The sequence below is a fragment of the Ahaetulla prasina genome, chromosome 2 (genome assembly GCF_028640845.1).
Source record: "Ahaetulla prasina isolate Xishuangbanna chromosome 2, ASM2864084v1, whole genome shotgun sequence".
NCBI classification, from domain to species: domain Eukaryota; kingdom Metazoa; phylum Chordata; class Lepidosauria; order Squamata; family Colubridae; genus Ahaetulla; species Ahaetulla prasina.
Genome location: NC_080540.1, coordinates 201,949,496 through 201,975,816, shown reverse-complemented (window position 1 = coordinate 201,975,816; position 26,321 = coordinate 201,949,496). Strand labels below are relative to the sequence as shown.

General features: G+C 39.6%; 1 protein-coding gene across 4 annotated transcripts in view; it reads right to left on the bottom strand.

Annotated features, from left to right (window-relative positions):
• GAK (cyclin G associated kinase) overlaps positions 1-26,321 on the bottom strand; it is an 84,332-nt gene that overhangs the window by 18,273 nt on the left and 39,738 nt on the right. For 2 of the 4 annotated variants that reach the window (XM_058166425.1, XM_058166426.1), the window contains exons 12-22: positions 25,309-25,358; positions 25,045-25,193; positions 23,072-23,194; positions 21,480-21,613; positions 18,755-18,949; positions 16,030-16,147; positions 15,197-15,276; positions 14,105-14,298; positions 12,971-13,126; positions 11,290-11,778; positions 7,747-7,911 (exon numbers count right to left, since the gene is read on the bottom strand). In XM_058166425.1, the coding sequence (XP_058022408.1) occupies positions 7,747-7,911; positions 11,290-11,778; positions 12,971-13,126; positions 14,105-14,298; positions 15,197-15,276; positions 16,030-16,147; positions 18,755-18,949; positions 21,480-21,613; positions 23,072-23,194; positions 25,045-25,193; positions 25,309-25,358 (1,853 nt within the window). The remainder of the gene's footprint in view (positions 1-7,746; positions 7,912-11,289; positions 11,779-12,970; positions 13,127-14,104; positions 14,299-15,196; positions 15,277-16,029; positions 16,148-18,754; positions 18,950-21,479; positions 21,614-23,071; positions 23,195-25,044; positions 25,194-25,308; positions 25,359-26,321) is intronic. The other 2 variants (XM_058166428.1, XM_058166429.1) reach the window with 1 other exon arrangement.

The window sequence follows — 26,321 nt, the reverse complement described above, 5'->3', positions numbered from 1 at the left end:
ACAGATGTCTTCTGCACTCAGAAGATCCTTTAATTCTGTAACTAAAGATGTCAGTCGAGATTTCCTCAAAATAAGATACAGGTTTGGCATGACATTAGATTTAAGCTTGCCTCAGATCCATGTTTAGCATCTCTTAATTAGCTAGAAAAGTCGTCAGAATTCAACTGCAGAGCTGCCTGCTTGCATTAAATCACTATCATCTTTTGGCTTCCTTAATAAGCCCTTCTACAGATCACAGGGCCTCTCTTTTTTTAGAAATTTCACTATCAAGATCTTTCCTAAAACTTTTCCAAGTCAAACAGACAGCTTCACAAATGCCTTGTTTTGAAAGTCTAACTTCTTGCATTTGAACAGAGACTCAGTTAAAACAAGCCAAAAAGACATAGCCAATACCTCAGTCATATAGAACAGGGGGGGCCCGTGGCCCTTTGGGAAGCCATGCTGCAGCCCATTTGGAACCAGGCAGCGGAAGTGGTGGGTGAGCATGTGTATATGTGTGCGCGCGGAGCTGCATTTGTGAAAATGGCACACACATGTGAAACCATTCTCTTTCCACCCAACCCTCTGCTACCACTGTCTATACTGGTCCGTTGAGCCGAAAAGGCTGGGGAACACTGATATAGAACAATATACTTGAGAACGAAAAGAAGCTTCATTAATCAGTGACAGTTTTGCACCAGTAGTGGGTTTCAATTTCGGCCGCTATTGGTTTCCTCGTGGGTGCGCACATGACACTACTGCGCATGCACAGAAGCTTCTGCGAATGCGCAGAGACGTCTGGGCAGGTGAGTGGAACCTGCCGCCACTGCCGCTACCAGTTTGCCCGATCCAGGGCAAACTGGTAGCAACCAACCACTGTTTTGCACCCAAGTTCAATATACATAATTGTCTCATTTAAGGATCACAGATTCTTAAATTTAATAACAGCAGCAAGATTACTAATAGGACAATACTGGAAGAAAAAAGAAGTACCTACAATAGAAGAATGGATATTGAAAGTTGCCAATTTGGCTGAGATGGCGAAGATATCAGCCTTTTTGAAAGACAATACGCAAGAAAGATACTTAAAGGAATGGGAAAAATGGATTGACTATATTCAAAGTAGATATCAGACTAAGAGTTATCAGACTGTTTTTGAATGATTATGATGTATTATTTTTTATTGTTTTCGGGGGAAGTTAGGAATTGATGATTGTAGGGGTATAATTAAGTTGGGACGAAAATTTTTTAGCATATGTTTGTTTTATTTTTAACTATACCTTGTGCTCGTTCCGGGAAGTCGGGGGGGGGGGGGGGAGGGGGGTTGTGAAGGGAGGGGGGGAGGGGGAGGGAAAAGGGGAAAAAATTTTCTGTAAAACTTTTTGAATAAAAAAAAAAAGGATCACAGATTCAGTGTGTAATTGAAAGCTTTCTAACTTAAAAAAATTATAACATAACATAACATAACATAACATAACATAACATCAGAGTTGGAAGGGACCTTGGAGGCCTTCTAGTCCAACCCCCTGCCCAGGCAGGAAACCCTACACCATCTCAGTCAGATGGTTATCCAACATTTTCTTAAAAATTTCCAGTGTTGGAGCATTCACAACTTCTGAAGTATATAAATATATATACTTTTTAAAGAAGTGAATACTGGGAATATATGGCAGATCAAGTACATTAATATGTAAAATTAAAGCTAGAGGCATCTTACAAGGGATACTTTGCTCTTACTGCTATAACCTAAGTTTGAACATAGATTCCTTCTAGTTCTCAGTTGCACCAACTTTTGGTTTTATACCCGTGGTGGGTTTCAAATTTTTTTACTATTGGTTCTGTAGGTGTGGCTTGGTGGGTGTGGCATGGCTTGGTGGGCGTGGCTTGGTGAGCATGGCAGGGGAAGGATATTGTAAAATCTCCATTCCCAACCAACTCCATGGGAAGGATACTGCAAAATCCCCATTTCCTCCTGATCAACTGAGACTTGAGAGTCAGAGAATGGATGAGGGTGGGGCCAGTCAGAGATGGTATTTACTGGTTCTCCGAACTACTCAAAATTTCCGCTACCGGTTCTCCAGAACTGGTCAGAACCTGCTGAAACCCACCTCTGTTTTATGCCACCCTCGTTCCTGGCAATTTTTCAATTGCTTAATTTCTCTCATCACCTCAGTGAACTAAGGAAACCACGTGGGGCTGGCAGCTATGAAGGGGCCTAACAGTAGCAATTTCAGTGACTATAAGGCACTGTGATGGTTGTTAAGGTGAGGATTGGTAGTACGTCACTTTTTTCAGTGCTGTCATTAAACATACCACTAGATGTATAATCGAAAGTCGAGGATTACCTATAGATCTGAATGTGGTTATAGTAGCACACTTTTGAGTCATGTAATCTTTAGGAATAGCAGGATACTTTGTAGGAAATGCTATTGTTGCTTCTGGTCTCTTCTCCATCAAGCCGCCCCCCCCCCAAAAAAAGTCTCACCTGAACTCAAGTAATAGATATCTACCACACTGAATATACAAAGAAAAACACAGACATTTTTTTGTGTGTCGTTGGCTTCTTTCGTTTCAAATAATTTTCTAGCATTTGGGGGAAAAATACAATGAGGTTTAACTTCCTTATACAATTTCACTTCAATGGTAGTCTGGCTTCCTAAAAACTTTATTTTGTTCCACTCATAGGAAATTTTTATCTTGGTTGCCAATCTGTGTTTATTGTGCTACTCTTATGATTTTATGTAAGTTAACTGTTATTTGCGTCCCACAGTCATGAAATTGAGACTCTGGGCAGCATCTTACAAGTCCTATTTAGAATAGAATAGAATAGAATTTTTATTGGCCAAGTGTGATTGGACACACAAGGAATTTGTCTTGGTGCATATGCTCTCAGTGTACATAAAAGAAAAGATACCTTTGTCATGATAGTCATAGGGTACAAATTTAACACTTAATTTAACATTTAAATTAACATTTATTTAAAATTTAACATTTTAATCTAGACAAGTCATAAAGAGTACCTTAAACTGCCTCTTTGACAATTTCCTTTTACAGTTGCTCTCTGTTCAGCAACAATTCGAAGCCTCAATTTAAATTCAAACTGAATTTTTCAGATTTTGGATTTGTATCTACATCTATACCTGAGCTTCATTCCAAGCAGGCATCCCCAATCCAGTGACCGGTTGATATATTGGTCTAAAAAAAACCACCCTTTTTTTTAGTCCAATAAATGGACTAAAATGGACGAATAAATGAACGAATGAAAAAGGACAACATGAATATCAGCATGAATAACAACTACAGTGTCACAAATTTATGCACAATAAAAGAACAATAATTGGAGTATAAGAGGTTGCTACTGCAACTGTTCTACTGATAAACAGGCGAGTCTTTCCTGGGTCTTATTTTGAATTTTCCAGTTTTACAATTACCAGCAACCTATTCAGGTCAATTAAGCTAACTTAGTTGAGGTCTCTTCTTATTCTACGTTTCTCAATTTAACTCTCAAACATTTAGTTCTGACTCTTAATAGTACTGATTTGCATTTAAAAAATGCAAATGGCTTTCTGGTTAGGCTGGATTATTATTATTATTATTATTATCTATTAAATTTTTATACCGCCCTTCTCCCGAAGGACTCAGGGCGGTGTACAGCCAAGATAAAACACGAAATAAATACAAATTAAAACATTTAAAACTAGCAAATTACAAAAAGGCTGATAATTAAAATTAGTTTTAAAATTTTAGAAATATTAATAAAACCCCAAATTAAAATTTAACACTATTATGCCAGTCCCGCTTGAATAAATAGGTGTGTTTTTAGCTCACGACGGAAGGTCCGAAGATCAGACACTTGACGTAAGCCAGGGGGAAGTTCGTTCCAGAGCGTCGGTGCCCCCAGAGAAGGCCCTACTCCTGGGGGCCGCCAGCCGACACTGTTTGGCGGACGGCACCCTGAGGAGACCCTCTCTGTGAGAGCGTACGGGTCGGTGGGAGGCATAAGGTAACAGCAGGCGGTCTCGTAAGTACCCGGGTCCTAAGCCATGGAGCGCTTTAAAGGTGGTAACCAAAATCTTGAAGCGCACCCGATTAGTGGTTTCAATCTACCTTCTAAATTTAACATAAGTCAGATCTACTGCCTTTCTCAGATTTCGTGTCCAGAAGGCCTTAGCTTACTCTGAGTATGAACAGAGTGAATTTTTTGGGGAAAAAATACCACAATTGTCAATTGCTCTCTGTGTTAAATGATTATCAGAGCCAAAGTCAGACAGAGGATAAGCTTTCATAAATTGGTGAACTACATATACGATAGATCAGCATTTCACCATTAAAATGAAATATTTTAACACATCATTTAGATACACACTCAGGGTTGTATAAAACCCTCAGTTTAACAGTTACAGATTAACAGACTGAAATCTTTCCATACAATGTACCCCTCTGTTCCTGCATAGTATTCTCGTTGGTCATTTTCTGCAGGCGGAAAATCCCCGTTCATCAATTTATGCAGGTATGTAATGCCCATTTAAATTTAATGGACATTTTGACTTCATTGCTCTTTCTTTTTTTCCCCCTCCAGGCTGTTACACTAAAAGATTTGCTGTAAATAACCAGGCAGAAGGCACCTGCTATTTTAACAGAAAATAGAAATTGTTTCTTTCTTATTATTTTTTTCATTTTTAAATCACATCCATATTAGATTGGATAGTTGAAAAAACCTGACAGCCGCAAAAGTTTAAATTATTATATTGTTTACACAAGATTTCACTGAGGTGAAAAAGCCACTGTCCAACCCGGTCTTACAGCAAGCCTACTAAAGCCCTCTAACAGATGACGTAATCATTTTAGAAAAGCTCTCTGCATCTTTATCCAAAGCATGGAGCAGATGTGTTATTAAGCCGGCAAGAGAGATCTTTTCCGGACTCTACAAACTGTTATTTATAGATTTAATCAGGAGAGGAGCCTGAATAACAACTGCAGGTGGTGCCGCCTCAGTTCAGACTTAATACAAAAAGGGCATTAGACTTTCTGTATTTGCTTTTCTGCCTATTTAGACACCATCCAATGAGAGCTACTCCTACGTACAGTTATAGAAACTGAATGTTTTCATACACAAGACCCTTTTAGATACATAAGCTTGTTGTGAACTAGCCAAGAAAACAGAAAATATCTTTCTATCAGCCCTCTCACTGCTTGATGGACAATCTATGCAAATGAGCAATAACTACAAAGACGGTTCACTGTTTACAACGTGTATGGTTTTTTTCTCAATTATTTTTTTTAGAATGAAAAAGGACAACACACTTTTCCGGAAAGTAAATGATTGGAACATTGAGTTAGGTAAAGATCAGAGTTTATTGTGTTGTTATCAACATGGGAAGAAAGGTTATAGAATCATAGCCAACACAAATGTCTACACCTACTTCCCTAGCACTTATTTTTCTTTATAAATAAATGAAGGTAATTCAGGTAAGTACTTAACACTGAGAATAAATTTATATTTTAATACAGTGAGCTGTTTGTTATTCATTTAGTCTGTCTTCTTTTTAGACTCCAGAGAATTTGAACTCAAATGAGCTACTAAGTATAATTAAATACTTTGTATCCCTGGTTCTCATAGGTTAGATATCCAATCTAACAGAAATAATCCGTACTCGAATTATTTTTCTGCATACTGCCTCTTACATCCCTAAAATGGTTTTAACCCAAACCTACATAACAGCAGTGTAATGTGATTGCAAACAGGGCAAATTGGGTTTTAGGCTGTATTAACGTAAATTTTTGAAAGATGGAAGAATTCCATACTGGTCAGATATCATCTCAGATGTTACATCTAATTCTATGCACCATATTTTTTTTAAAAAAAAAAAGTCTGAAACAAATTGGAATGAATGGCATTGGGAATGATAAGAGGGCCAGAAATTAGATCTGACAAGGAAAGATTGAGAGAAGTAATATAAAGCCTTGAAAAGAGAACATGGAAAGCAAACTTGGTACCTCATGAGATACCAAGACAAAATTTCTCTGTACCAGCATGGAATAAAAATGTCCTATTGTACAGAACATGGAATAATGGACAATGGAGTAAGTTCAGTCAAGAAATGGAACCAGTTGCCTAAAGGAAGTGGTGTGGTCTTCTTCACTTAATAAATGTAAACAATATACAGACACACTGAATAGAGAGGATAGTTTAATTTGGATTCGTGCACTGAATAAGGGAGTTGGATCAATGCCCTGAAATGTGTCTTCCAACTCAGCAATTCTATGATTAAAATTTTAGTTGGCTGGGGGTAAGTGGAAGAGTGCCAAGATTTTCAGAAGCACAAAATACTTGACAGGAAGTAAACATGGGTGGGGGAGGGGGGGAGAAAAGATGCCCACTATCCATAGCAGGGGCCTCCAACCTTAGCAACTTTTAAGCCTTGTGGACTTCAACTCCCAGAATTCCTCAGCCAGCTTTGCTGGCTGAGGGATTCTGGGAGTTGAAGTCCACAAGCCTTAAAGTTGCCAAGGTTGGAGATCCATGATCCATAGAATTGTGACTAGCAGTTGAAAAGGGAGAGAAAACAAAAAATCAAGGACAATGAAATTCAGCATCACCCTGGTAAAGATCTGGATTCCAGCTCAGGAGCCATCAACACAACACTGCACAATTCTTTATTATAGAACTCACCACTATGTTCTTAAATGTCTAACATGGCACATTTAAATTAGAGAAAGTTACAGGAGACTTTTATCACTCTTCCGAATATCATAAGCAAATTAGTTTAGCTCCAGAGTATGCCTCAGCTTTAAGCAGTAACGGTACAAGAAGCTGATTGCTAAAAGCAATAGGCTGGAAAAGATAAAAGCCACTGGTAGGGTGTTCAAAACAAGTCTGTTCCATCTTTTCCATCATCTTATTGGCTATTGAGAAGTTTCATAGCTAACCACCAATCAGAAGCCCCTTAAGGATGATTGATGAGGCAAAGGCTTTCAGAAATGGGCCTATAAAAAACTTTGTAGCAGGTCTTTAGTTCTTCCACAGTTTTAGTCTTAAGCAAAAGTGGACCCTCTGTGATTCCTGAAGCACTTACCAACCCTTCCCCCTTTTTGCACAAGGGTTGTGGAAAGGTTGCCCTCTCCAGTTTTTAAGGCAAAATGACAGTACTTCTAAGTTACACGAAACAGAATGTCGAGAACCATGAAGCCTGTTACTTAAAGACGGCTTTAAGTAACTTCATATTACACCAGGTGAGGCAGAAAGGATATATGTCTATATCCGATTTTGCCTTCTGACAGCCAGCTGGACAAAATGAGAGTCTTGAGTCAGTGGTGGGACTCAAATTTTTAACAACCGGTTCTCTGCCCTAATGATTTCTTCCAACAACCAGTTCACCAAACTGCTCAGAAAGTTAACAACCGGTTCTCCCGAAGTGGTGCGAACTGGCTGAATCCCACCACTGTCTTGAGTGCCTTTTTATATTTTAAAATTTTATACTATGGGATGATTTTCCCAATGTAGCTCTGCCTTTGCACCCCAAAAGAATCTGACGGTAAAAGAAAACGTCAGTTTGCAAAACATTCCCCAGATTATATTGGGAGTTACAAGTTTATATCGACAACGGAAGGCTTGTCCATAGCAGTGCCATCACAACGCTTGTTTGACACTAATCAACTTAACTAATCTAAGTTTCACTCAACAAGGCCATGTGATTTTTTTTGGGGGTGGGGGGGAGAAAGGGAAGAGAGAAGGAAGGCAGGAAACCAAGGGATACATCCACTTACCCAAATTAAGGAAGTCTGTGCTAGAGGAAGGAGGCGGTGCACTGTGTGTGGAAGGAAACATAGCAGGTACAGTTGGTGCATTTGAACTAAGAAAGTCACCAAAGAGATCAGGACCGGTAAGAGTTGGACTTTCTGCATTGACTGTGAATGGGTCAAACTGGTCAGCTAAAGATAAAACAAAACACAACACAACATTGCTGGTGTTACTTGAGATGCTTCCAGAAATAAGGCAAGCAAAATGTTAAGATTCTGCTCTGGCAAATATAGCAAGCCTGAGGAAGTGCCAACACAAGGCATATTAAGGATAAATTCTTTCTAGATGTTAAGACTGAGCTTTGCACAAACCTGGACTATTATTAGAGCTTAATTGCTATTATATAACAGAAGGATTTCTAATCATCACAAGGAGCAAGGATCTTCTGTAATAATGCCTCAGATAATCTGTATCCGTTCAGCTCTTTAAAGTCTCTTGACTCTCAATTAAAAAAAAAGAAAAAAGCCGCAACCTCTGAAACCCACAAAAAAGCCAACTAAGTTTTATACTAAAAGAAAGCCGTCTGGCAAACTGAAATCAGCACAAAACTCATCGCAGAAGAAAACCTAACAGGGCTTCCTTTACAAAAATAATAATAATAAAGCCCTGTGGCCTAGTGACCTGAACAGAAGGAGAAAAGTCATACTGTACCAGTCAGAAGGGAAGGCATTATTGATTTTTTTTTTTCAAAAGAAGCTACAAAAGGGGAGGGAAGAAAAGAAAAATAAACAGAAGAGCAGCTCCCAGCCTGAAGGTATTTCACTGCCTACTGTCAAACAAAAACTGACTGCAACTGCTCAGGAACCGTATTTATATCCAGCAGGGAACGCCACACTGTGGCCAGCGGGAAATCTGGCAGATGCTCCACCTTGCCACTTAAAGGTTTTAAGAGTCAAGGCTCCTAGAAACTAAGATGTGGTAACGTTCGTTGGGAACACAACAAGCAAACTTACTCGGATTAGCAACCCACTCCAACCACCTCTCGTCATTCCAAGCAAAATTAACCTGCTCGTCTCTGATCATTTTCATCATCACACATCAGCAAATGAATATAATAATAAACGAGGCATTTTTCATAAACACCCAACATGCAATCCTGTTCCAAACAATTACAACAGTTGCCCTCATCTGATGTCAAGATGTATTGCAATCATTAGAACAATCTTGCTTTCTCAAGGGGAAACTTTCATTTAGAACAGATTGAGAGGGCAGGAACTCAACAGGTAAAAACCACCCTACACACAAACTTCATCAGGTTTGAATGAAAGTTCCCACTGTTTTCCCAGCCATTAGGAGAGTCCATCCTTAATTTTACATCCTGCTGAGATTTTGAGGGAGGGAGCATATAGAAGGTGACTAAACTTTGCAGCAGATACAAGACAAAATGAAAACCACAAGGGTGAACACACCATTTTTATAGTTTCTCAGAATGTGCAACTAATCACATCTTTCTCCAGTCAGATTCTAAGAGCAAGTGCAGTGATTGAGAATTCAGAAAGGAGACAGACTGATCAAGAACCAAATGACTTTGGCGGATGAGACTGCCTTAAATGTCTCTCTTGACATACAGGCGCTCTTCAGTTGCCAAATTCTAAACAAATCATTTAATGTTCAGTGAAAATGCTAACACCCCTGCTTGAATTTTATAAATGGGTTATGCTATCATTAGTTTCAAGAACATGGCACCCTCTACATGTGTTGGACCAGATTTCCCATCACATTGGAAGGGGCCAGATTGAAACTAACTAAAACAATTTGCCACAAAACTCCACAGAAATCTACTTTACCATTGTAAGATACTTTTAAACCTGATGAAGAATGAAAGAGGTGGCATTTTGGGCTCACATGGAGGTTTCATTGTGCCATAGTGCTAACCCATAAGACGCCCCTGTTCTGTAATCTCTTTCCATTTGGAAATAGCCCATGATCCCTAAAATAGGAAAAAACAAGCAGCCAGAACCCAGTTGGAACACTAATAGGAACAGGATAGAAAAAAATATGAGCACTGGCCTATGCTTCCAATAAAAAGATAAAGGTAAAGGAGTCCCTGAGATTTTATTCAATTAGTCATTGCCGACTCTAGGGGGCAGTGCTCATCTCTATTTCAAGGACTTGATCCAGCGCCGACCGAAGACATTTCTATGATCATGTGGATAGCATGACGTCACGGAGCGCTGTTACCTTCCCATTGAAGTGGTACCCACTTATCTACTTGCATTTGTATGCTTTTGAACTGCTAGGTAGGCAGGAGCTGGAGCAAGTAACAGGAGCTCACCGTTTCACGTGGCGCTCAGGTCTTAAACCTGGGCTACTGGCTTTCCAAATGACAAGCCCAGCATCTTAACCACTGATTCACCATGCCACCCAATATTGTTGCATAAAACTCTTACTTCCTAAACAAAATCAATAATTTCTGATTTTGAAAGTTTGCAAGTTGGTCATTAAGTGAAAAATCATGTGGCCATCCCAGACCTTAAGCAAATCCATCATTAAATGAGTCACCATGGTTGTTAAGCAAGACATCTCAGGATTATGACATAAGATTTCATTTCTGCATTTTCTATTCTGCTTTTTTGGAATCTGGTTGTGAAGCTCATAAATGGCTTCATAATGGCTTCACAACCAGCTTCCAAAAAGCAGAACTGTGCCCAAACGTATCCAACAGCATCACATAACTGTGAAATGTTGTCAATAGTTATAAATGCAAGGGTTGGTTGTAAAGCTGTTTTTTTTTAAAAAAAAAACTGTTGTAACTTTGGTGACTAAACAAGGCAGTTGGTAAACAATGACTACTGGCAATGGCTAACATTGATATTACCCAAGAATAAAGCTAATACTGATTCCATTATTCTTGGGTGATATTAAACTATAAGTACACACCTCTTAAGATTCAGCTATTAAATCAAACTTTAACCATTCTTGCTTTTCAGCTCCTGCCTTTGTCTTTAAGGTAAGGTAAGAAGATGTAATAACAGCAGGAACAACTGATAGATCAAACCAAACAATCACTATATTAATAATCAGTATAATCTGTTTTCATTTCTCTCCTTCTCCATAGTCCTAACAGACTTATATAGGATTTGTTGTAATGTAAACACAAAAGGCTGTACCATTACACAAAAGGCTGTACCACTGTACCATTAAAAAGATCAAATTAAAAAAGCTGAGGTTTTCAAGATCAAGCATCTATTGAAACATTTCATTTTATACTCTAGAGCAGATTTTTCTTTTTAAAAACAAAAACAAAACTGGGTTCCGTGGAAAGACTAATGGAAGAAACAACTTTTCACAAGGTATTGGGGTGTGCGTGTGTGTGTGTGTATGTGTATGTGTGAAATTTTCTAGAAGGGACAAAAGAACAGCAGAAAAGGCAGGGCTTGTCAGATGACATTCAGAAGCCCTGCCCTCTTAATCACAGATTTGGCACAAAAGAAACAAAAAGTTGTCTATCTTTACTCAGCTGCTCTGCAAGCCAGAGTTGTAATGAAAAGGAAGCTCAAGGTACCTACCTGTAGAAGAGGTAGCGGCTGTTGCTGAGGAACTGTTGCTCTGGGAATTTGCTGAGGCCTGGGGCTGGCCACCAAAAAAGAAGTCTGCTCCTCCACCCAGGAGGTCTGCAGTTGAATCTTCTGAAATTTCTGGAGTGCTACCAACAAAGAGTCCATTCAGCAAGTCGGCATTGCTGGAAGAACTCCTCATCTCCGTCGGAGGTTGGAGCAGTTCAGGAGCAGCGTCTGAATCCAGCCCAAGCAAGTCAATGCTGTCTTCTTCAGGAGCCTCTTCTGACTGAGCAGTTGGTATATCAAAGCCAGCTTCAAAAAAGGGCTTGCCATCTTTCTGTTCCAGGAGGTGCATCTCTCTATCCTCAGAAAGTCTAACGTCATCGGGGAATGCGGAGAATTCCTCATTGGAAGGTTCATTCTCCTTCTCTTCCTCAATGTGATCAAGACTCTCTTGAGAAAAGGAACCTTCAGGAGCAGCTTCAGATTGATTTCCTTCTGTTTATTTAAAAAAAGAAGAAGAAGAAGAAGTTTGTTAATATTCATATGCCTTTCCCCGAAGAATTCAATGCAAAGCATATGGGATTCTCTTCTCTTCTCAACATAACAATTCATCCAAAGGCACCTGCTGAACTCAAACGGCTGACTTCAGAGGAATATAACTTTATATGTCAACAACCACTTTCCCCAAGCGGCATTTTTGTAATGCTCCAAGCAGCACTCCTCAAATTGCCATGGCTGCCAAGTCTTAGCACAACCTTCAGAAATGTGGATTTCAACTTCTAGGACAGGTATTTGGTGGCTTGCGTGGTTAGGTTGCTGGGTTGGAGGTTAGCAAGCCTGCATTCAAGACCCAAGTGATGCCATGCAGTGGAATGAGCGCCCATCCTTTGCTCCAGCTCCTGCCGAGGACACGAAAGGAACCCCCAACTGGGTATCCCCTGGGAAACAGTGATTTCACTGGCTAGTCCTTTCAACTCAGAAGTACCTCGGTGTTTCTGACACGGGTGCAAACTCCTAGAATCTGCTAGTTAGCATGATTACTGCCGAGAATTCTGAGGAATTATAGTCCCACATTTTGAGACTGCCCAGTTTGAGGAAGAGCATCTTAGTGCAACCAACACCAAGTCCAGGGACCATTTTTTTTGCCTCTGCAAAGGCTACAGAAGGAAATGGTCAGGCACAGTGAAATGGCCAGCAGCGGAAGCCTCTCCATCTTGAAAAAGAAACTTAAGTGAGGACTTTTGGCCAAGGACATTTTTGAGAAAAACAGCTTCAGAAAATCATATCCATCATAATCAAGAGGAACCCAGGAAGCAAAAAACTGTTTGCTTTCTTTATGCAACAGTAATGGATGACGCAAAGCAGGTGTGGATAAAACAAAAGGCACACTAGAAAGCAGAGCTCTTCCATTAGCTACGTTTAAAGGCCAGTTTGGGGTTTTTATGCTGACTTGGTTAGAATAAGGACTCAGCAGAGGTGCGGGGAGGGTTTCCCCCCCTCTCTTTTTCCTGCTCCCTCCCCCTCTCCCACTCTCCTGCCTGAATTTAGATTATAAGGGAAGGGTGAGATCAATCATCCAGAAGCTGCTCTGAGAACCTTTGAGGCTAAGAGAAGGATAAAAGAGGAATTTGGAAAAAACGAAAAGCACCAACACAGCCTCTGCTAGTAACAGGTCCTTTCCCTTTACCTTGCCAGTCGAGTGTATGAAAGAAGTTTGCCTCCGCACTGCCACTCTCTGGAGAGTCTGGCTCCACAGGTGGACCTTCAGAAGAGGCTTCTGATGTTGAGGCTTCTGCTTCGTATTGGGCAGTTGATCCCGGCTGCCTAGGCAGTTCAGGCTTACCTATGAGATAAAAAATAGCATTAAAACCCCAAGGAATATAAAAACACCCTATTTAAGCCCCCGCCCCTTTTGGAACTGGCTTTTTCTTTAAGTGCTTAAAAAGGAAGAAAATGCTACTCAAGTAGGACCGGGTTACTTACGGGACCGCCTACTGCTACCGATTGCCTCTCACCGACCCGTGCGCTCTCACAGAGAGGGACTCCTCAGGGTGCCGTCTGCCAAACAATGTCAGCTGGCGGCCCCCAGGGGAAGGGCCTTCTCTGTGGGGGCTCCCACCCTCTGGAATGAACTTCCCCCAGGACTACGACAACTTTCTGACCTTCGGACCTTTCGCCGCGAGTTGAAGACCTACCTATTCATTCGCGCAGGACTGGCATAGAAATTTTAAAAATAAATTTTTAGCAGTTTTTAAGATTTTGATTTAATTTGGGGTTTTTTATGTTTTAATAGTTTTAATCTGGCCTGATGTCTAATAAGATTTTTATTATTGTTTTTATTGTATATATTGTGTTGTTTTTACTTTGGCTGTGAACCGTCCTGAGTTCTTCGGGAGAAGGGCGGTATAAAAGTCTAAATAAACTAAACTAAAACTAAACTAAACTAAGTAGAGAGTGAAAAATATGTTAGTCGTTCCCGACTCTAGGGGGCGATGCTCATCTCCATTTCAAAGCCAAAGAGCCAGCGCTGTCCGAAGACATCTCCGTGGTCATGCGGCCAGCGTGACTAAACACCAAAGGCGCACCGAACGCAGTTACCTTCCCATCAAAGGTGATCTTTATTTTTCTACTTGCATTTTTAACACGCTTTCAAACTGCTAGATTGGCAGAAGCTGGGACAAGTAACGGGAGCTCATCCCATTACGCGGCACTAGGGATTCGAACCGCTGAACTGCCAATCTTTTTGATCGACAAGCTCAGCATCTTAGCCAGTAAAGGAAGATCATGGAGAGTTTAAGCAGGCGTTCTTTCTTTTCCTTACCAAATTTCGATAAAATCTCTTGCTGTTCTTCGCGGCTGGAAAAAAGGATCTTGGGATTTAGACCTTTGATGTTCAAGTTATCCCAGGGAGCGCGTTCCATGATGGGCTTATTTCGTGGCTCTACTTCTACTTCTAGGTTCACTTGAAACAAGTCAGGATACTTCTCTTGAATATCACAGGCATCCAGATCGTATCTGTAGCAAGATTACATTAATTAGAAGCACTACTCTTTTTTAAAAGGAAATTGCAGAGGGAAAAATCTTGAAGCAAGATGATAGAGTCCTTAAAACAAACTTCATTTGCTTCCATGAGGCAAGTCTCCCATACATTGTGACTTTAGCCGTTTTAGTCCTTTATGAAAATCCATCAGGATGAAATATAGGACAAAGAACCTGGCTTTTCATAAAATAATAGAGGATTTCCCCACCCTGTCTCTTAAATGTTGAAGAAAAATCAGATCTTCAAACAAGAGTTGTTAATCCTCACTTAACAAGGGCAAAATTGGAGTAATCGGGTTCAATGATATTGAAACCACATCGGGGGGGGGGGGGAGTAGAAATAATATGAATGAGAGAAAAGAGCTGAAAATTAGATCTCAGTATTATTTACTTCCAGCCTTAACTCTCCCTGTTATGCAAATGATTTCCTCTTATCTTATCAGTAGCTCTGCTACTGTTTGGCTACAGGTAGTCCTCAACGTACGACCACAACTGAGCCCAACATTAAAGTTTGTTAAGCGAGATAATTGTTACGTTAATTGTGCCCCATTTTATGTCCTTTTTTGCTACAGAAAGCCCGAATCTGGTTTCCCCGTTAACTCTGCTTGTTAGGAGGTCTCAAAAGGGGATCACATGACCCCAGGACACTGCAACCGTCATAAATATGAATCAGTTGCCAAGCACCTGAATTTTAATCACAGGACATGGGGATGCTGCAATGGTCATAAGTCCCTTTTTTTTTTAGCACCGCTGCATATTTTGAATGGTCACTAAATAAACTGTTGTAAGTGGAGGGCTACCTGTGTTTTTTTTAAAAAACTAATATAAATTCAAGTACAAGAAATGCTGGGAAGCATTCCCTATAGAGACATACTTTGCAAATTTGACAGTAGTGGCATTGCGAGGTACAAATCCTGTATGAAACTGGATCTGGAACATCTTCATTGATGCCATCTTGAAAAGGAACAACAACAACAAAAAGGAATTAAGATGTGCTAGTGAAACAACATACCCTGAAGACACAAATCCTCATCCAACCACCTTCAGCATTTCATTACATTATGTTTTCTGACTGCCAATCTTGTGTTAAAAGGCCTTTGGCCCTGAAACAGTTTATCATGCATCCCAATGATTTCCTGCTGTCAATACATTTATTCACAGCACTTGAAGCCATGTCTTTTTTTTTTTCCCCTAGGCTCAGAGCAGCTAGGATCGAAGTCAGCCAGAACTATCTTGGCTAACAAATAAGCTGAATTAGTAGCTAAGTGTTACTGTGAATAAATCTCAAGTGTTTCAATTACTGTAGATACAGAACAATCTGAATTTTCTGCAGCAATCTGCAGAAAATTCATATTTATATTTCTCTTTAAACATTTAATTTTTTTTTAAAAAAAACTGGTTCTCAAATATCAAACCGCAGCACTTAACTCTAAAATTTCACTTTAACTTTTGACATCTTTCTGCAGTTGTTTCGGTTGCGTAATGTGCCCAATAATTCTTTTATTTTTACTTATACAACTTTGTTTAGAAAAATCAGTTGAACTCAGGAAAAGCAGCAAAGTGAAAATGGAGAAATGGTTTCCCGTTTATAAGGATATTAAAAAAGCGGGGGAGGGAATTCAATCAACTGGTAAGAACAAAGCTCTCCCCTGAAGTGTCCAACAACGTTTTCAGAACTTATGAGCACAGAAATTCCCAGCTTATTACCTTGGCTTGGAGTCTGCCACCTAAAGTGGATCTGGCATGATATATCACAATGAGGACATCTCCTTGGACGGTGACGCCTAATGGGATGACTGCTTTCCCATCTTCCATTTTGAAATCCCTAAGGAGGAGAAGCATAGCCATGATTTTAAGATCTGAATACAATCGTAATTCATTCTGCCAGTTTATCAGTTCAGATTAACAGAGTTGGAAGGGACCTTGCAGGTCATCTAGTCCAACCCCCTGCCCAAGCAAGAGACCCTACATCTGCCTCTACCTAGGATTGAACTCACAACCTTCTGATTATGAGGCAAGAGCTCCACATTGCTTCCCTTTTTAAAATACCGATGAAGATATTCCAATTCATCTGCTCTCTTGCACCTGGACTGAGGGGCAATCATGCACACCATACAGAAGTCAAACTAATACTCCCTAATTTGATTTTGACTTCCATAGATGTACAAAGTCAAAATTAATTCATTTTAGTTTATTAAAATATATGGTCATACATTAAAAATATATAGTTCAGTTTTACTTAGAAGTTGAACTGTGTATATGTGTGCCTTCAAGTCACACACTATCCAGATTTGTTGCTCCAGTTTTCTCAGCAAGGTTTTTTGGAAGTAGTTTGCCATTGCTTTCTTCCTAAAGCTAAAAGAAGGGAACTAACCCAATGGCTGACTTCATGCCTTAAAGTGGGACTAAAACCCTTGGTTTCCTGGTTTCTAGCGTGGTAGAACCACTGCACCAAACTGGCTCACCACAAATATTTAAGGATTGCTCATACAGTTATAGTTTTATAAGTATTATAGTATTATAAACTAAGATTAGTAAAAGCAAATCCACTTTTGTCTATCTACATTTATGACAAAGCTAGACTTTTGGGATGGGCCTGCCTGCCTTGAAAATGTGAACAAGGATGAAGATTAGCCAGATTTTTATTCTGGTGTGGTCATTAAATAACAGACTTTGTCTCAACCCAAAATCATATCATGAACCATCTTGGGAACTCCGAAATTATATGGCCAATTGTTTCTAAGAAAGTCTGGCTAAGTACCTTGCAAACTGATCAACAAAGCACAAAAACACAACACATTCCTTGCACAAGCACAATTCAGGGGACTCCTGTTCTAAAATTAGGTATTTATTAATATTCGTAGCGGGTATTTACAACTTCCTGTTGCTTACTAACTCTGGATTCTAGTTGTAAACATGCCAAGATTAAATGGGGCTTTTTTGAGAGCCATTTTATACCATGCTGCAGGATAATTTTCTCAAATCACATGGCCCTCCGTATGTGTTACTCCCATCAACCCTCAGCCTGCATGACCCCTGGATGATGGAAATGGCTGATTAACATATCTGAACTCCAAAGAGAACAAAATTCAGACAAATCTGCCTTTACTTGAAAAGAACACCTAAAACTTGAAAGACTGACCACCTCTGGGCTCTTTTTCATCTAATGTTCAGCTTAGCCTCCAGGCTAAAGCAGGGGAAGGCAGTGAACAAAGCCAGTCCACCAGCCTTGATAAAATGCAAACTTCTCCTTTTCTTTCTACCCTTAAAAACTCTGGGCTTTCTCGTCTTCTTCCCCTAAACAAATAATTCCATCAACACTGTCAGACTATTTACTGAATTTGCACTACTATTAATCGTTTCATAGTTCCCATCACCAATCTCTTTCCACTTATGACTGTATGACTATAACTTGTTGCTGGCAATCCTTTTGATTTATATTGATATATTGACCATCAATTGTGTTATAAATGTCGTACCTTGATGAACGTATCTTTTCTTTTATGTACACTGAGAGCATATGCACCAAGACAAATTCCTTGTGTGTCCAATCACACTTGGCCAATAAAAAATTCTATTCTATTCTATTCTATTCTATTCTATATCCCCTTTATGCTTCATCTTTGTTGTGTCTTGCCCGCTCTCACAGCAGCCGGGGCCTTCTTATCTGCTCCCGAACACGGAGGAATGTATGCCTCCCGGCCCCAGTCCTGGCTCCATGCCCAGACAAGCTGAAGAGGAGGGGGCACCTCCCGGTCCCAGCCCTGGCTCCATGCCCAAGCAGGCTGCAGAGGAGGGAGCATCCCCCGGCCCCAGCCCTGCCCATGCCCAGGCAAACGAAGCAGCTAGACCCCTCCCCCTCCTCCACAGCTTGTGAGCCTGAGGAAAGTTTATTTCCAACAGCTGCTGATTGGAGTGACCCTCACATCAGAAGACTGGATAGGCGGAGGCAACAGAAGGAAGGGAGGGGCAGGCCTTAATGAGTGCTGAGTCATGGAGCCACACCCCATGGCCTATATAAAGGATCTGCTTTCTGGCAGCCTCTGAGTCAGGCAAAGTCGAACTTATCTTGCTGAAGTCACTTTCTGGTCTCCTGCCTGCTCTGAGGACTTTGCTAGGACTTTGGCAGAGCTGCAGAGGCAAGCCTGATTCGGATTTCCCTGACCCGGCCGTCAGCGGAGGAGTGGGACACGACAATCTTTTACTTCATAAATTGAAGAAAGGGATGCTTTTAATATGAATCAATCGAGGGAGCCTTTCCGCACAATAATCAAATAAAACATCTAATAAAATAGACATTGCATGAATTAGTACCTGCATCTGATAGTCAACTCTAACTGACTATGTCAGCCATAAAGCTATGTTAGATACTAAGGCACCAATGGATGTCCTCCTCATCCTACACTACATCACCAAGTGTAATCCCACTTACTTCATTTTATCATATTCTTGTGAGGTAGTGGTTATTCTTTCATCTCCAACATAAACTTCACAGAAAGGCCTACAGCCATTGCGCTGCTTGCTGAAGAGAGGAACTGGAGTCATGATGATTGACTTTATAAGGATTGGCTTGCTGTGAGGAATAATGGGCTCATCCGCCATCATGTCACACATATATTCAATATATCTGGGAGCACACAAGAACATAGTCAAAGAAGGCTGCCTGAGCCAAGTCAATGCAATACAGCTTCAAACATACATATCAGAGTGGTCAATCTCATCAGTAAGTGTGCAAAGGTATGTATTCTTTTTTTTTTTTAAATTATTTGAATTTATATCCCGCCCTTCTCCGAAGATTCAGGGCGGCTTACAATGTGTTAAGCAATAGTCTTCATCCATTTGTATATTATATACAAAGTCAACTTAATTGCCCCCAACAAGCTGGGTCCTCATTTTACCTACCTTATAAAGGATGGAAGGCTGAGTCTTATGTATTGCTGCACATAGTTAAACAGTATTGTAACACAGAGATACTCTGAGAATAAAGCCATATTTGAGCTGTGGTGGCGCAGTGCTTAGAGTACAGTACTGCAGGCTACTTCTGCTGATCACTGGCTGCCAGCAGTTTGGCAGATCGAATCTCACCAGGCTCAAGGTTGGCTCAGCCTTCCACCCTTCCGAGGTGTTACAGCTGACTCTGTAAACCACTTAAAGAGGGCTGTATAAAACTGTGGCTTTGATATCCAGGCCTAATGAAAAATTTAAACTAGTGCATAAATATCAAAGCTCCCATTTAACTTACTATATCTTTGTTACATAGGATAGGGAAGGGAAATTGATACCCCAAGGACTTACTGGGTTCTTGCCCTATTTTGCACACAGTTCTATTCAGACTAAGAATCCACTGACTTGGACAAATGTGATCCTTATACACCATTGTTAGGGGGATTCACAAAATTGGTCAAAACTGCAGTGGTGCAGTGGTTATAATGCATTACTGCAGCTAATTCTGCCGGCTGCCAGCAGTTTGGCAGTTCGAGTCTCACCGGCTCATGGTTGACCTAGCCTTCCATCCTTCCGAGGTCGGTAAAATGAGGACCCAGATTGTTGGGGGCAATATGCTGACTCTGTAAACTGCTTAGAGAGGGCTGTAAAGTACTATGAAGTGGTATATAAGTCTAAGTGCTATTGCGATCTTCTTTCAGTTTGTATAATCCCATAATTGGGAGACATGCTTGCCACAGACCAGTGTTTCTCAATCTTGATAGCTTGAAGATATGCAGACTTCAGCTCCCAGAATTCTCTAGCCAGGATGGCTGGAAGGGAATTTTGGAAATTGAAGTCCACACGTCTTTAAATTGCCAAGTCGAGAAGCAATGCTGTAGATCAATAGCTAAACCACAGGAGTGTTTTTTGCATGTTTAGTTTAAATGAGTTTCATTAAACTCATACTAAGAAACAACTGATTTTTTTTTTACAAAAAAGGTAACTTTATCATTAATGGATCATTTGTTATGTAGCTAGATCAGCCATGAATAATCATACTTGCTTTCTATGCCCTAAAGACATGTCTAAATATGTAGCTGAACAATGTTTTAGGAACAAGGGCTTTTAGTAAGGCTTGTGGGGTTGTAATGACCTCTGCAGTTTTATTATTATGCTTCCTCTTTTTCTATTCTGTCTTATCTCTATGTTCAAATTTTTTATCAATGAAAAGTATATCAGAAGCCTCAAAATTTATTCAGAAACCTAAATACATTTTAAAAGATATGAACTTTATCAGCATAGTAAGGCAGCATTTGAATGATAGATGAGAACAAGGAGCTTTCAATAGCTGAAAACAGGAAAAGCAGTCAGTGCAATCTTGTAGAATGAACAGGCTCACACAATATATTATGTCTACTGTGGTTAAGTTTAACATGCTGCATGAACTCAGAGTAAAGTCAAATTGTGATTAAGGAAAAATGTCTAAACTACAGGCCGCTATAACCAATTTATCAAGAATTAAATTTTCTTAATCATTGTTTGGTTTGTTGCATGAATCTGGAACTGTCAGTTAAGCCATTAGTCCTGTCATGTAAAAAGAGAGGGTCACAGCTAAGTCATTCCCACAATAACATTTTCACTGCTTCTGCTCTGTTACTAGGCCTCATGGCACACAGACACTATATTTAAAACTCAAATGAATTTGGGCACGGATGTCAAACTGGCAGGCCACACCTACTCCAGCTCCGTGAAGGGAAAGAACATCACAAAATGTCACATGACGGCAACATGACACCACGAGTTTGATACCCGTGAATTAGGGGATGTTAGCCTTCTTCCAGTCTGCATACAACAGCTTTGACTTTATTGTGGCCATATTCCTATTTTTTCCTCAATTAAAATAAACAAATAAAACGTTAGAAAATGATGGGCAATGAAAAGTTTGGCGGGATACTAATCTAAAAAGAAGGGGAAATGAAAAAAATCCGTCAGGTCTGGCACCTATGCTGGATTTGCAGGAACCTTTTAATTGGAAAGAGACCTAACCATTGTTTAATATTAACACCAATACTACAATTACAAAAACATCTCACTGTGGACTGTATGAATAGGAACCAAATGCCTTTGTAAGAAGACACATTCTGCTTACAGCTTACCAACTCTGAAAATTTTACAAAAAAAGAGAGCAAGGTTTGTCTTTAAGGAAATGGTTGTTTCTGCAAACAACGTACCTCTTATGCGATGGCCAAATGCCGGGAGGACAACGTTTCATACTAAACATATAAACAGCAGCTTCAGCTGTGGTGAAGAGGCGACAGAAACATAAGAAAGAACAGACTACGACTGCAGATGCTGCTCTTCCGTCCTATGAAAGAACACAAACCCACCAAAGAGGGGAATTACTGAAAATCAAACAAAATGTGCATTGACTATTGGCAAGAAAATGCCCTCTCTTTTCTGTGAATTGCTCATCTATTCATATCCCACTCCTCAGTCACTCCCCCCACCATCAAACTGTTGCTGAATTGCACCTATTACTGATCCTTGACTGCAACAAAAGATTTGACTTGATTTAATACAGTTGAGAAAAGGCCTATCAATCTCCTCAGCTGCAGACCGAGAAATAAGGACTCTAATCTCAAAGTTATTTTCTAAACCCAATAGCTAGGGTTGCCTTGCAGAAAAGCATTTATATATGAAAATCCAATTAGGCATAAGATTTAATAATATGGGAAGAACATTCTCTCAGGAATATACGTTCCTTCCTGAACATACATTCCTATAAATAACTGGTTCCAAACCATTCAGATTCCTATTATAAAGGAGGTTCCTCAATCTGCTAATCATTTTGTTTGCCTACTTCTGTTCATGTGTCTGCCATATGCTATCATGATTTCAAAATTCCACTGCTAAGAAATCAATTCTGCAGTTTGGCAAGATTGATCCAGTAGCTGAAAGGGAAAAGAATTGTCATATAAGGATACTACATCCATCTATCTTACCTACCTACCGACCTACCCACCCACCCACTATTTATAAAATTTATTGGCCAATCTTACCATAAGGTAACTCTAGATGGTTTACAGACATTAAAAATACATCTACATTAAAAAAAAAGAGTACATTAAAACTAGCCTTGCATGGTGTAGCAATGCACTCTTCATCCTCACCATTGCCTGAACTACAGCAACCAAAAAGAAATCATTCCTGCCCCTGTTTTAAATATTTAGCATTGAATTAAAATCTTAGATCTATGTCATGGTGTATAGATCTTCCCAATGTATATTGCTTTATGGTTTTAGGAGACCAAGTTATTCCGTCCCCAAGTTATTCATGGTGAATTTTAAAAGAGTACAGGTGGTCCTCACCTTAACGACCACTGTTGAGCCCAACATTTCTGTTACTGAAATGTTAAGTCAGTTAAGTGTTAAGTCAGTTAAATGTTAAGTCAGTGAATGTTAAGTGAATTTTGCCCCATTTTATGACCTTTCCTTCCGCAATTGTTAAGTGAATCACTGCAGTTGGTAAGTTAGTAACACGATTGTTAAGTGAATCTGGCTTCCCCATTGACTTTGCTTGCCAGGTCGCAAAAGGGAATCACATGATCCCAAGACACTGCAACGGTCATAAATATGAATATCTGAATTTTGATCACATGACCATGGGGAGGCTGCTATGGTCGCAAGTGTGAAAACTGGTCATAGCTCACTTTTTTTCGGAGCTGTTGTAACTTTGAACAGTCACTAAGTGAACTGTTGTAAGTCGAGGGCTACCTGTAATTTATTTCAGACCAGTGTGCATAGCGAAGGTCAACATTACTTACAAGGCAGTGCACAATGCAAACATTCTTGGGATCTTGCTTCAGCCATGAATGCATGTTCTTACAGATGCTATAAAGGTTTTGAAGGTTTGGCGTACGCCTTGTCGGCCAACCACATTCAGATACCTGTTAAGGAAACATTTTGATTTACTGAATCAAACTATTATCACAGGTGTTTTTTTAAATGCCAAGCCTTCAATTTAACCTGTCCCACAGAAGCAATCAAGCTTTTTTTCCCCCTGGAAACAACTGAGGCATGATCTCATTTAACAATGCTAAACCGGTGTGACTGGTACTTGTTTTTCCCCATAACAAATTCCACATTGGGTCCACTCTTCATCGTTCTGGAAACCTCTGAATGAAACGATTAAAGGGGTGGGGGGGAAAGAGGGTGATATTGCAAGAATATTAATCGTGTCTGCAAAATCATAGAAAGAGAGTCATTCTAGGTTCTTTACGAGATAGATTTAAAAGACAGTAAGCTAACTTTATGAGCCATGGTGGCGCAGTGGTTAGAGTACAGTACTGCAGGCTACTTCTGCTGACTGCTGGCTGCCTGCAATTTGGCAGATCAAATTTCACCAGGCTCAAGGTTGACTCAGCCTTCCACCCTTCCGAGGTGTTACAACTGGCTCTGTAAACCACTTAAAGAGGGCTGTAAAGCACTGTAAAGCAGTATATAAGTGTTATTGCTATCTACTTCTCCCGAAACTGTTCTTTTAAAAAATATAATTAACTTGCTTTACTGAAATTGGCTTTTTGAAATCTCCTTCAGATTTTAAATTATTTGTTTACAATGCTGCGCTAAATCCATTGCTGGATGAAGTTTCATGGCAAGAAGGCAAAAGCACCACTTCCAGGGCAGAATAAAAGTTCACCTAGTCCATTGCAGGGCTAGCAGCCAATTGAAATTTGTAAACAGGATATGATGGCAATACACTTCCTCCTATGGATTCCTGATATATGATGGTTTGGGTTCTGCAAAATCATATCTGAAATCTTTACTTCCAAAAAACTGACAGGTCATCTCCAGAAGAGCCAGATCAGCATGGTCTGGAGGAACAACAAACTGTCTTGAGTGTTCCTTGGAATGTTTTTTCTCTGAAAGGAAATAGTCTGCAAATGCCTAATTCAGAGAGTACTTTCTGGGAACCTGGTAAAAATCCTATAAGGGCATTGCATTTTCTTGCAGCAAGTTTCAATATTATGAAGAGCTTATCCAATAGTGAGGGCAGCTCACATCCTGCATTTGCTTCCACCTCGCCACTCCAAGACTTCAGAACACCCCATATTGCTTCATTTATCATTAAATTCAGCAGGATAAAATGGCACTGAAATAACTTGGAAGCGATTGCAGTTCAGAATTAAGCATATATAAAATGATATGCACTTAGAACCTATGCATGTTATATAAAATCAAATCCATTAACATTTTAAAGCAGATTTGCTGCTACTTTGAATGGACTTTTTCTTAATTTCAAAGTATTAAAACTGGTAGAAGTCAAACATACACAAATTCTTGCAAAGGGTTATTTTTTTTTAAAGAAATGCTACTACTAGAGACAAAAATATGTGTGAGGGTATATATTGTTCTGTCTGTAAATGATTTCATATCCTGCTCAACAGATCTTCTGGAGACATCTAGCAGTAACTACAATATCCACTGTCCTTGTCTATTTATGTATTTATGAAATATTCCTTTCTTCTTTTGATCCAGCCCCATTTTACTGACAATCCCTTCTTCCTTTTGCAGTCCCTTAAGATTGAATGAAGTTTCAATCTTAACTAAATTTAGTTTAACTAAAACTAAAAAAGTTTTGGCTTTATTGATGGTTGGAAGACACTTTGAAGATTTTTCTTTGATACTATAAACACTCTCACTATTTTCCCCACCAAGGTGAGGAAGGTGAATAATGAGATGTGTAATACTGTCATGCACAAAACACAACGGAGTAAAGTAATACTACTTTACAAACCCTATTGTGAAATCTGGAAGGCCGATATGATCTCGGAGACAGATTGTAGACAGCATAGCGTCCGGGATGTTTTGAGTCCAGAAACAGCCGCACATCTTCAATGTTATTTTTTATAGCAGACTCAACACCTTCCGCTGGAAATGACATCACTAGAGAACGAAGGGAGAAAGAAAGAAAGAAAGAAAGAGTCAGGGTTGAACTCGATATATTTCATCTGCTTTTTAAGAAAATCATGTTTAATAAAATGTTTGTAATCATACATACCAGCAATTCTGGATGTAATGTATGATATATCCAAATCTCCTTTTGCGTAACTGAAATATAGATTTTTTTAAAGAAACTCAAGTTAAAAGTTAGAATGTAAGTCGGTTCAAGAGTGATTATTTTCAAGTGGCTTATTAAATTCTGCTGGCTTTTTGTGCATCAAACAAATCTACCACCTGTTCTCCCTATCCCCAAGAGATAGTCACAAATGTGATTCTCAAATACCTGAACTATGGGAGATAAATTAAAGAATCTAGAATATCCCTATTTACACTGTAAATGGCAGCTTAAATGCCTGAACCATTATTAAAAGATTCTTTTCTTTCAAGAAAAAACAATTATCTCAAAGCTGAAAGATCCTGATCACTGTCTTAAATTACAAAATTGTTTTGTTTGGCTTTACAAAATTAATTGTTTTCAGGCGGGGTGGGTGGGTATTCTCTTCAGGAGAAATCTCTACCTGTCCAGCTTCTGGTAACTACAACTGTATATATGTATTCCCACAGCATGCTCAGTGATGAGGTATGCTGGGAATTATAGTTCAGTAACATCCCGAAGGTCACAGATTTCCTCTTCCTAGATTGTATCAAAGCTCTGCAAAATTAATAGTCTAGTTTGTTATTACATCAACAGCAAAAAAAGTCCTTCAAGACACAACGGGTACAGTGCTTTTAATCCTCCATTAGCCGAGACCTCTTTTGTGCTGTACACAAACGACCCTAAATAGCTACCGAAGGAAAAAGAAGGAACAGGAGGAAGAAGTAGAATAGTACAGATAGTTCTCAACTTACAACCTTTCATTCAGTGACTGTCTGGGGTGACAATGCCACTGAAAAAAATGACGTATGACTGTTTTTCATAGTTACTGAAAAAAATAATGTATGGCTGTTTTTCACAGTTACTGAAAAAAATGACGTATGACTGTTTTTCACAGTTACTACCAATGCAGCATCCCTATTGTCACATGATCAAAATTGGGATGCTTGTCAACTGGCTTAAATTTGTGAGGGTTG